This window comes from Dryas octopetala, chromosome 1 (assembly GCF_963921425.1).
Source record: "Dryas octopetala chromosome 1, drDryOcto1.1, whole genome shotgun sequence".
NCBI lineage: Eukaryota > Viridiplantae > Streptophyta > Magnoliopsida > Rosales > Rosaceae > Dryas > Dryas octopetala.
Genome location: NC_141366.1, coordinates 15241426 through 15253626, shown reverse-complemented (window position 1 = coordinate 15253626; position 12201 = coordinate 15241426). Strand labels below are relative to the sequence as shown.

At 33.8% G+C, this 12201-nt stretch overlaps 3 protein-coding genes across 4 annotated transcripts in view; all 3 read right to left on the bottom strand.

Moving 5' to 3' along the window:
* The window catches only part of LOC147298384 (transcription initiation factor TFIID subunit 6-like), a 5576-nt gene extending 3854 nt beyond the window's left edge, over positions 1 to 1722 (bottom strand). For both annotated transcript variants that reach the window (XM_086232992.1, XM_086233000.1), the window contains exons 1-3: positions 1542 to 1722; positions 1110 to 1318; positions 529 to 615 (exon numbers count right to left, since the gene is read on the bottom strand). In XM_086232992.1, the coding sequence (XP_086089118.1) occupies positions 529 to 615; positions 1110 to 1235 (213 nt within the window). In that variant the 5' untranslated portion in view covers positions 1236 to 1318; positions 1542 to 1722. The remainder of the gene's footprint in view (positions 1 to 528; positions 616 to 1109; positions 1319 to 1541) is intronic.
* A 792-nt stretch (positions 1723 to 2514) lies between these two features.
* On the bottom strand, positions 2515 to 6845 carry LOC147298383 (syntaxin-52-like). Its single transcript, XM_086241147.1, has 6 exons — positions 6614 to 6845; positions 4986 to 5207; positions 4495 to 4697; positions 4287 to 4387; positions 4120 to 4164; positions 2515 to 2839 (listed from the first exon to the last, which is right to left on the bottom strand). The coding sequence occupies exons 2-6, from the start codon at positions 5201 to 5203 to the stop codon at positions 2708 to 2710; spliced, it is 699 nt and encodes a 232-aa protein (XP_086097273.1). The 5' UTR covers positions 5204 to 5207; positions 6614 to 6845; the 3' UTR covers positions 2515 to 2707.
* A 1700-nt stretch (positions 6846 to 8545) lies between these two features.
* On the bottom strand, positions 8546 to 10604 carry LOC147298382 (NADH dehydrogenase [ubiquinone] 1 alpha subcomplex subunit 2-like). Its single transcript, XM_086227597.1, has 3 exons — positions 10445 to 10604; positions 10264 to 10370; positions 8546 to 8868 (listed from the first exon to the last, which is right to left on the bottom strand). The coding sequence occupies exons 1-3, from the start codon at positions 10528 to 10530 to the stop codon at positions 8765 to 8767; spliced, it is 297 nt and encodes a 98-aa protein (XP_086083723.1). The 5' UTR covers positions 10531 to 10604; the 3' UTR covers positions 8546 to 8764.
* Positions 10605 to 12201: the final 1597 nt, after the last annotated feature.

Below are 12201 nucleotides of genomic sequence, written 5' to 3'. Positions count from 1 at the left end.
GGGAACAAAGGTTGGCTAAGACGTGTGGAACACTTCTTCTCCACCACTCTATCCAGCACTTGATAGCTGATCCCATACTACATTAGACTATGTCACATATTCTCTCCCTCAGTAAATTATCTTACATATATATATATATATATATATATAATTTTTTTTTTTTTTTCATTAGACTATTGCTTACTTCAATCCTTCTAACATTCCATCCCCATAGACTTATTTCCCTGGAGACTCCAGAGCCTGACTACAAATTCTAATGTGTCCTCAATTGCACAGACACCATAATACTAATCATGCCATGGACTAACAGAGCCACACATCTAACTAAAAAGTTAACATAATACTAATCATGCCATGCAACAAACATCTAACTAAAAAGTTAACAGAGCCACAAAAAAAAAAAAAAAAAACTGAGCTTTTAGCCTTTTACGATGAAAGAAAGCAATCTTGCATTTTCAACATAAAGAAAATCATAGAATGAAACAAACACCGCAAGGTTTCTTGCATCTGAATAAAAATACAGCTTACCTCCACATTTCTTAATCTAAGTGCACTATCCACATCGTCTGTTGTCAGAATAGTCCGCCTCGAGTGCCGCATGCACTTAATTGCCTCCTGCAGTTTTAATATAATAAAACATTTGTTTCCTTAAGAGTCAAATCCCTTCATGTTACTTCATTGAATTGTATATGATACATTCCTCACGAACTCTTCAATAGTGGTAAGCATAGAACACATAGTGAACTGAACCTCAACATTTACTTACATCAATAATAGTCTACCTTAATGAAGAAAACAAAAAGTTTCTGCTACAATTAAATTTTTACATTAGTTCTTATTTACTAATTAAAAACTACATACTTCAGGGGATGTTTTGTGCAATAAGATTTTAGGGTTATAATTAACAATGGCAAATAAAAATTTACACTTCAAAACACTTGGATAAGTCCAATTCCTATATCCAAACCCGGCAAGTAAGCCAAAGCTTAGTTCTTGCATTTTTGTGACAGCTACAATGTTGAACCACTACCACAACATTATACAGTGCCAATTATGACTACATAAAATGGAGCACAAACTTATTGTAACTGCATTAACATGGCAAATACCTGCATGATCTCTCTGACCCGGTACTCGACATCTGGGGTGAGAGCGAGCGCAACATCGGGGGACAAATTGGAAATTCCAATGCTCTGTGCTATGACCTCTATTGCTTCTTTAGGCACATTGCTCATCTTTTTTTTTTTTTTCTTTTTTGGTAACCTTTTTCCCTTAATTACTTCATAAGCCTCTTGCACCAAAGGCCATCCCACTGGTTCTGTAAACCAATTATTTGATTAACAAGAAAAACCCCATTAAGTTAGAAACTGGGTATGATATTTTCTTGCAATATTTGCAAGGAACTGAGGTTAAGCACAAAGAAATTCCTAAAACCTCATCTGGGTAAGCTCGATATATATTTACAAGTACACCAACATAGGTATAGATATTACGCATGTAACTTAACATATATAAACAGAAAAGTTTAAAAAGAATTTCACCTGAAAATGGCAAGCCAAATCCTAGTTAGGGTTGACTGTTAAAAGTGGCCGACGGGAGCTGGTGATGAAGTTAAACTCTGACAGCCATGGTTGTCAGTTGTCACCTGTCAGTAAGACGTTACCGGGCTGATTTCCGTAGGCCTAAAAATCAATGAGCCCAGTACTGAGCATAGACCAACCAATTTTGTGCCTATTTTAGGAACAAGGTCAATGAGCCAATTAATAGTTGATATTAATTTCGTAAAGTAAAATACTTCATTGAAATTTAAAACATTTTTTTTTTAATGAAAAATATTGATTCTTTAAAAATCTTTTTTTTTTTTTTACGGACTCTTAATTTTGAACCTTTTGTGATTAATGGTAACCAATTAACCAGAATTCTATATCTATTATCAGTCAATTTATTTATAAACAAAAACAATTCAGTAAATCAGTGATTGTTATAAAAAAATAATAGAATAGGAATGAAAGTGATTAGGAATTGAAGGTTCGTATTCCCTTCTCATAAGTCCTTTATTTGTAAGCTTCAGGAATGATGATCATCCAAGTCTCCTAGTTTTACAAGTCTCCTAGTTTTACATGAAATAAGACTCCTACTATATATCTAATACATCAAATAAATAAGACATACATCAAATTAATGTGATAATATGAACATCCATCTAATAAATAATGTTTATAACAGTGATAGGTTTCTAAGAAAACTCTTATTTTATAATGTCAAGTCATTCTGCAAGTCTTTTTTTTTTTTCAGGAAGTCATTCTGCAAGTCTGCAGCTCCATGTTTACTCTTTCTTGTTTACATCTTAAGAATTACTTGTAACAATACGTATGAAAGGCCTGCCTTGGGTCAGTGGGGGCATGTCCCCCCACCCCAACCTAACTTGTATGAACCCGGACATTTCAAGCCGATGTGAAATATATAATTCATATACACTCTTTTGAATGTATAAAGAGATCATTGCCAAGGAGATGAAAACTCAAAATGATCAATCCGAGATTAAAACAAATTTAGCCAAATTTCTACACACAGACAGGAGATCTTTGTGAAATATAACAGCAACCAGAACCACAATCACAACTAAAAATTAAAGCATGCACACGCAGAAATTTCTGCACACAGACAGGAGATCTTTGTGTTCTTTATAGACTTTACAGTGATATTATTACAAGTATTTGATCAGCAAAAATATAACAGCAACCAGAAGCACAATCCCAACTACAGATAACAGCATGCACATGCAGGAGCAGCCACCCTTGGTGCGTTTGTTCATAACTGCCAAGTTCTTCTGCACTCGCTGTTTTGAAAACGACAGAGAAACAAAGGAATCAATTCGTAATCAAAGGAAAACAAACAAATCTTTCAATTCGTAATCAAAGGAAAACAAACAAATCAAAACAATCCAAGTTACTACAGCGACTATGCTCTGCATATGCTACGGCATGCTCAAACAACTCTGGTTAGGAAATCTCATACCAAATTTGAAATCAAATGCAGAGTATTCTACTTTGCCTACAAATTTTTTAAAATTAACCAATTGAGTTATGAAGTCAGTACTATCCTCTTCTATTTGTTTTATTTTCTTCTTAGAAAGCAGATACCACCATTATAGTTACAGAAAAATATTGAGGTTTGATTTTGTTGGCAAAGGAAGTAAATAGTTTCTTCACTTACCAGTCACCTAATCACTTTCTAGTTTCCATTTTCTTTTTCCCTTTATTTTAAGTCAGCTAATAGAATAGCAAATTCAAAGCCCAATCATATTGTAAAGAAATGCAACACGGACTTCTAACATTATACAACAAAAGTACAATACATTGATTTATGTTGACATTCAAGTTTTTAGCTGATACAACCCAATGATCTTTTACATTTAACAGATTTCTACTTTTACATTTAACAGATTTCTAGCCTCCTCAATACAGTATAACGACAAATATTCGTACTAAAGTTGGTTCATGTTAACATCCCTGTTTCCAGTAGAGAATCCAGTTTTCCCAATAAATAAAAAATAAAAAAAAATTCTTGGTACGATTTAAACCTAAGAGCTATGCCAACCCTACTCCATTCCTTGACACCTCAGCCCAAACCCTCAATTTAGAGTGCATATACAAACAATGAACACTTGGCTACAAAGAAGATTAAAAGAAAATTAATCACTTAGATCAGATTGCTTTTCTTTTCTTCTGTTTCCCTAGCAATCAAGCATATGCAGCATATAATAGTTCCCTTCATAGTGTGACAATTCTCAATCTAATAACATATACAAGTCATTACGAGAAGCTTGAACTCTTCCAAATATTTTTAAAATACCATCATTTTCTTTATTTATCCACAACATCTACTGTTTTCCTCCTGTAAAATTTACTTAAATAGTTATATTAATAACTTCATTTCTAAGAAATTCCAAGCATCAACTAACTACATCCCACATTCACCACAATGCATTTATGAACCACACGATGCTCCAAAAAATTTCACCCAAGACACAGCTTTGCTTGTCAGAGTACACAATGACTATATTCACTTGCTTAAAAAAACCACACTAATTTTAAAATACATTAGTTAGAATATTACCCGTAGCCGGGAGTCTGTAACATCCACATGTTCATCCAAGTCATCCTGCACAATGGGCCAGAAAGAATAAGTAAAACTCAGAGAAAAAAAATACATATGAGATAAATAAGTAATTACTTTTTAGATGGAAAAGTCAAAGATGGAATTATTCAAATGCAAGAACATACAATAAGTCTAGTGTGTAGGTCAAGTTCCTCATTGACAGCCAATGCAATATGTTTTGTGCTGACTACAGTCTCCTCCAATTTCTCAAGCCCCTCATCTTGCTCTGCTTCAAAGGCACACCATGTAAAGATCCATATTGTGAAAACCATGACATGTGAAAAGAAGATTAAAAAACAAAAAGGTTTGTTCTGAAAAAGTTAAGGCACTTGCCTTTCATAATTTGTCGTTGAAAACCAACAAGGCCGTAGTTGTCCAGGCCAACTGTCCTGCCCATGACATCAGCTTTATTTATTTCTGGCCCAAGCAAGCTGTCTCTGTTAGCAGAGTGTGACGTCAATGTTGAAGCCATCTGGAGGACTTTCGATCTCAAATTTCCAATCATGTCCTTCCGACGATTCATCTCTTTCTCTGACCTGAGTATCACAATAGGCAGCACCAAAAATTTCAGATGATGATAACCAGAAGTCAGTTTTGCATTATGAAGGACTATCTTACAAAGTTACAATAAATGTGTGTTCGATCAACAGTTTAACAAACTTTTTATAACAAATGGGTTATCACATGAAATACCAACTCAAAGAACTCATAACATGGGGATAAATTCCTTCAAATGCAAGATAGACAAACAGAAGCAGGAAAACAAAAGGACTGTAATAGCTGGTTGTTAAATACATTAAAACACTTCAACTATGATGACTTACATGGGCTGCTTTCCAGGAAGTTTTGACAAAAGGGACTGTAAGCTATCAAGTCTAGTCCCTAATATTGTAATCTTCCTCCGTATAGCAGAGACATGACGCTGAGTGTCTGGTCCCGATGCAGGCAATGAAATACGTTCAGATATCATACCATTGATATCATCAGCAAGTTTTGTTGCTTCATTATATTCCTTCATCCATGAGTCTGAAGAAGATGCCATTGACCTGAAATATAGAGAGCAGATTAATTCATCAATAATATAACTAGAGATTATTTATATACAAACAAACACAGTATAAGAAGTGGAGCGAACCGCACTCCTGCGAAAGTGTATCCCACAGGAGTGTGGAAGGTTATTTAGCCTCTTTGGGACCACAAATAGCGCTTATAAGAATCTTTATACATATATTTGGGCCTTTTGTAAAATAGTGAAAAGAGAATGATAAGAAAAATACAAGATTAAGCAGACTGAAGATATAGGAGAAAAATTGGGATTATGTCGAGAATAGCATCCACAATATGATATTTCATCTTTCTGTTTATCATAATTTTTTTCCCTTTACTTAGAAAAATTTAAACCTAAGACCTCCACCAACCCATGTATCGTTGACATCAATGTTTAAGAAAATATAATAAAATCAAAATCAAAAGCAACTCCCTCTATGTGATTCAACAAATCATGTACAATTCATTTAAACCTATCAATATCAATACAGTGCCAACTAGTTATAAACTCAGCCCAAACTACTAAGTGCGTTTTGTTACTATGAAACCGCTGTGTCGACCAACTGCAACCAAGAATCTCAAGAGAACGCAAATTCAGCTGAGCATGCAGTCACACCATCATCTTTAGTAGCATAACTTCCAGTTACAAGAATTCCATTTATTTATTCAAATCTTGTCTTCTAACAACTATACCCAAGCAGAAACCCATACACAAGAATACAGCAAGAACATTGCCCACTTCCTAAAAAGTGATAATTCCCACTCTCCAGCAGCATTTCATCACAAATATCCAAACCCTATAAAACACCTCAAACTTGCACCCACTAGCTCATATATTGCAAAAACATCCAAGGAAACCAGCTATAAAATACATTCCATCAGCTGATCATAACAAGGCCACTTGTCTCTTTCATTCCCAAATGCCGCGGCAGCGGCCATAACTTAACTAAGCTCTCAATTCGCCTAAGTCCGTACATTGAGTTGGCTGCATGACCCTTCTTGCACCAGCTTTTCTCAATCCAGAGCAACAAAGCTAAAGGGTTACCAAAGTCAAAAACCGCAAACCAAGCTCTTTGGTGCTTCAAATTAACAAAAAAACTCAGAATTCAACCTAAGCAACATAATTTGAACCAATTCAAGTAAATGTTAATTCAAAGCAACTCGAACCCAAATATAGCATATACAAAATTGATTCAAACTCAAAACTCTAAACCTATGCAGCACTAATTGGGTCAAAAAATAAACTTTGATGCTATGGTACGCCTAATTGATCCAAAATAATCTACAATTCGCCAAACAAACACATGCATTGAAAATTGATCAAAATTTCAAGATGAAACCTAACATGATCGGAGGAAGTAAAATGAAAATTGAAAAGATCATAATGCAGTGGATGGGGAATTACCTGAATTAGGGATTGCGAATGGGATCGTAGAGAATGGGATTGGAGGTGGGTGGTAATCGAAACGAGGTCGTATGGGATAGAGAGGAGATGGGAGGTCAGGCGAGGGGTGCGATCTAATTATTTTAAAAATAATTAATCAATAAAGAGGGTTAATTGGAGACGAAGACGCCGTACGACACCGCCAAACACAAGGCAGTCTTTTGTCCGACCCGGACGTGGGTTGTATAAAATTATTTTTGCTTTCCAGCGGTGTCTTTCTCTTTCTATTTATTTGCTTTACCGCCAAAGGCTTCCCTCGGTCTACCCGTAAACTATTCCTTTTACTTTTTTTGTTTTATTGATCAATAATACTAAAATAACCAAATTTATAAAATTGAAAGAATTTCTGTTTTTTTTTTTAAAGAGAAATTAAATTTAGTTTGTTGATCTCAAAAAAATTTAAATTTGAATAAATGACTCAACAAAAATTTGAAAAATAAATTTGATACGTGGTGTTACTTTATAAATGGTGTTATTATTATATAATTAGATGTTTCTTTTTCTTGATTTTGCTAGCATATGATTCAAATATTGTATAATAATGATAGTGCATAGGTGATGAGTTTGATTAACAGATAAGGAGTCTAAGTTTGAAATTTTGGTACAAAAACTAAACCCAAACATGAATAAATCAAACTAAATAGAAGTCAGTCACAATTAATTCACTTTATGCAATTTCAAAATAATAAAACAAGACTTCTTTTGGGTATCCATAAAACAGGACTTTGATTACAACCCTTATCCACAAATATAGATGATACTATTTATTTTATTTCCTAACAAAGGACTCCAACTATATCTTATATTTTCTATTCAGGACATGAATTTCATTTTGCGTCAACTGAGGATTGAAACTTTTATTTTGTGTCAATTAAGGGCCTTGTTTCTTTTTCAGTTTTTATCTTAACTTTGGCCCGACATTGGACCCATAAAACTTTCACCAAATTCAGCAAACTTATACTGGATTTAAAGCTATGCATCTTCCCTTTACAACCATATAAAGATCACCGAAATCGAACCTCTACAACTCTATATAATCGGCCCCAAAATAGAGTCTCCGAAACTGTCTAATTTTTCAATTATTTTTTCAGAGGTCCAATTGGACAGTTTCGGGTACTCTACTTTGAAGTCGATTATCTAGAGTTGTAAATGTCCGATTTGAGTGATCTTTATATGGTTGTAAAAAGGAGATGCATATATTTAAATTAAGTATAAGTTTGCTGAATTTGGTAGAGATTTGATGGGTCCAATGTCGGGCCAAAGTTGAGATAAAAACTAAAAAAAAAAAAAAAAAAAAAAAACAAGGTCCTTAATTAACACAAAATTAAAGTTTCAGTCCTCAATTGACACAAAGTGAAATTCATATCTTGAATAGAGATATGAGATATAGTTATAATTTTTTAGCTAAAATTTTCCCTTTATTTTATTTGCTTTAACTTTTCCCTGAAAGGTACCATTTTTTTTAAAAAAATTAATGAACATAATAGAAAAACAATAAATAAGTACAAGTTTTTTTTAATTTTATTTTTTGCCAAAAACGCTTTTGATATCATTTCGCAAAAATATGAAAAGCTAAAGAGTCCAAAATGAAAAAAATAAAAATAAAAAAAGGTAAGGCGTGCTTGTAATGTCACCTAATGCATTCACATTTGACAGCTTCGTTTATAGATCTAGCTCAAATTACCACATTTGGTTGAATGTGGAAGAAGTTATTAGGGGCTTTTACTTTCAAATTTTAAATATATGATAAATATAAGTATATAACAAGAAAAGTTTTGCCTGAGACTTTTACATTAGTGGACATAACACCCATAGGATGCATGATTCTGAAATCTGAATATACACCCGAATCATGTACCACTATGCAAAGATATTCTCCTTACCAACAAAAGAGAAGAAAAATGTGCAATGATATTCATATTGGCTTGAATCTGTTGTCTTAATGGAAGATGGAAATACATGGATTATTCAAACTACTGAACACGCAGTACTGAGTATTGAACCCCAATATTCATCTTACAAAAGACACGACTGATCTAAAGAAAAGGGCAAGTGAACATAGGAAAGATGTTCCCATGAATATACATTATTTCATTTCATCACCATCAATTATCAGGCTTTAAAAGATCCCCCGGCTTTAACAAGGTCCTCAAGTGCCTTCGAGATCTGTGGCTCAGTCAAACCTTCCAAACGAATGCCCCTCTCCACGCCCATGTCTGTTTAATAATCAAAGGTAATGAAAGATGAAGCAATGGTGCAACAATCAAGTTAACAGCACGGAACATTAAAGAACCAGCAAAAGAACTTACATACCTTGAATAAATGTAAATTAAAGATAGGCAATATCATACCATGATCCATTATGCATACTGGAAAAATGCGGGTCATTAAGTACATGCATGGTGCACTTAGTTGTGAATGCAGAAGGTAGCATTCATCAAGTATTCATGCGAATACATTGCTGTTAATCCACACCCAAAAATGAAGACTATAGGTAAAAGTTGTTATCCACTAGGGTGATGGCATTGGCATTGGCAGGCAGACTCAGGTCTTGTCATCTCTAAGGTTGCTTAGCTGTAATGACCTATTAAACTCCCCATAACATCCATGATACTTTTAAAATCGAGAGCAAAGTCAAAACCTTGGGATTCCTAAGGGAGTTTCTTGCCAAAGAAAAGAAAAAAAGGGAAAAAAACATTGGCTCCAAGTTAAAATAACCCTAAAAACCAGATGCTGGAGGTTAGCTACAACAATCATAGTTTGACAATCCAACAAAGACATGTTCCGTTGTCAGTCATCATGCTCCATTCACTGTCCTAACTTAAATTTTAGTGTGGCTTTTCTTCCTGCTCTTGATCTCTGGTGGCATCTCCAACAAAGCAAGATAACTAAATTTGGTACCACCAATCAAACAGCAAGTAAAACTACTATATGCTGATCAGAGAAACAGACCAACATTTACGAATTGACATGAACTGTTGCTTTGATAAAACTTGCATCTCTTCAGACCCAAGAAAAAAGGAATAAAGCTTACATCTTTGAAACTTTAGTTTAGGCATTAACTTATTTTCAATTTTCAATAGTTACCAGTTATCCTCATTATTAGAGATTTCAGTATTGCAGCCTCCAAATAAAGCTTTAAAAACATGGTTTCAATCATACAAACGAAACGGTGAAGAAAAGAAACGTGCAACCAGTACATATTCAAGCTTGTCAATAAATGCTGTCATTTTAGTTCCTAGGCCTTACAGATAAAACCCATGTTCCCCACTGAACTTAAGAAACAATAGTAAAAGGTCTCAACCATCCTTTCCCTTATCTAAGCAGTTTCCACAACATGGGTAACTTTGTATGATCAATTTTCTAATTTAAAAGGGTAAATAAATCTGCTATTAAAAGAAAAGGAATCATAAATCTAGAATGCAAATATGTGTATGGCCATGGGAGAGCAGCTTATGAACCTTCACAAAATTGGAAGCAAAAACTAATGATGACACATAATATTTACATGAATTTATGCATTATAAATTCCAAAGGCACTGAGAAATGTTCAAAAAAACAAAACAAAACAAAACAAAACAAAACAAAGGTGGGGAAGAGTGGGAATTTACCATATCGAGCCCATAACTGAGGCTCAATCCCACTGCATTCACGAATCAAGATGGGCAATTTGGGATTCAATTTCTTGAGATCCTTGTAATTTTTCTCGACAAATGTTCTGCAAATACAAAGAGATTAACATTGTTATTGATGCTAGCAGTGATTAAGAAAGAAAGGGAATGAAAGGAGGACCTGGTGGGTGCGCTTGAAGGGGACGATTGGCAGAGTAGAATCCTCAGCTCCTTTAAGTTCCGCGATAGCTGTTGTCTCCAGGCCATTTTCTTGGTCTCTCGGTCTCGGACTCTCTCTGTCTCTCTCTTCTCTGCTTGGCTCACGAATGAAGAAGATTCAGGTTGTGCGAAGCCAAGGTTTTATGAGGTTGGTGACTTTTGGGTCAAATGACTTGTCGTGCAGTTATAAACGACATGACAACATGGGTCTTTTTTATTTAGGCTTATTTACACCATTGCTCCCTGTAAGATACACTTTTTTTCACTTTGTCCCATGAAACTTAAATCATCTCAGTTTGCCACCTGAACTTCACAAAGTTATTGCAAAAGACCCTATGCCGTTAACTCTGTCAATTTTTTCGTTAAAATAGCTGACGTGACACCTATATGGCATGAGTGAAACCTTTTTTTAGTTATGTAAAATCCATGTGGACAAAAAAAATAATTTTTAAACTAAAAATAATATGATCCATGTCAATTTTTTATAATTTTGCTTGTCTACATGGATCTTACATAACTAAAAAAGGGTCTCACTCATGTCATATAGGTGCCATGTCAGCTATTTTAACGGAAAAATTGACAGAGTTAACGGCATAGGGTCTTTTGCAACAACTTTGTGAAGTTCAGGTGGCAAACTGAGAGGATTTAAGTTTCAGGGGGCAAAGTGAAAAAAAGTCTATCTTACAGGGGGCAATGGTGTGAATAAGCCTTTTATTTATTTATATTGAATTTGTTTTTGGAGTTGTTTTATTTCTATTTTATTTTAGGTCCATTAACTTTAGTACCAAATTGCAATATTTTTTTATTTTAATTACTAAAACGTTTATATAATTTCACTTTAGATACTAAATTTCAGTTTAAGTATCATCTTTAAAAAATATGGTTATACCGAGCTGTGACTGTCTAACAGTCATAACTTTTTTATTGATTTGTTGTTTTTACAATATTTTCAAGGCTTAAACTTTAATGTTTAGTATTTGAATTATAGGATTTCATTTCCTAAACCTAAATCAAAAGCATTAAACCCTTATAAATTTTGAATTTTTATGAATTTGAAACAGTCACAACTGTATAACAAACCGATTTGTGATCTAATCCAAATTGTCTTGCTCAAGGTTAGTACCTAAATTAAAAAAAAATTAGTGTATTGTTGTCTTACTGAAAAACTATTGATATTTGATATTTAATCTTAATTTTCTATTTTATTTTTAGTTTTAGGTTTTTTTTTTATTTTCTTGTCCACATGGCAATATGTGGAAGGTCATGTGGCATGACATAGCAACATGTCAACATGTCAGATCCACATCACCACTTAACAAATTAATTAACATCTAATTTGATAGAGGTATGAAATTGCAACAAATTGGAAACATGAAGTATAACATTGCAAGATTTTATATATAAGGTACTAAATTGAAATTTGAAGCAAGCTTGAGGTACTGAACTGAAATTAACCCTAACCAGTAATACTAGATGGCTTATGACTTTCTTATCGGCAATAAGCTTGAAAAAGTTTTCAAGTAACTGTATTACGTCTTTGAGCATGCATGGAGCCTTTGATTATGTCTCAACAAAAATCCGGTTGTTGTGAATAACATATCAAAGCTACTTCGTCAGTTTGATCAGTATTATTAGTTTTTTTGGTATTAGTAAGTAAATGAGGCCTAGAGTGAGCCTAATAAAAAAAACATGCCACATTAACTTGATAGAGTTAGAATA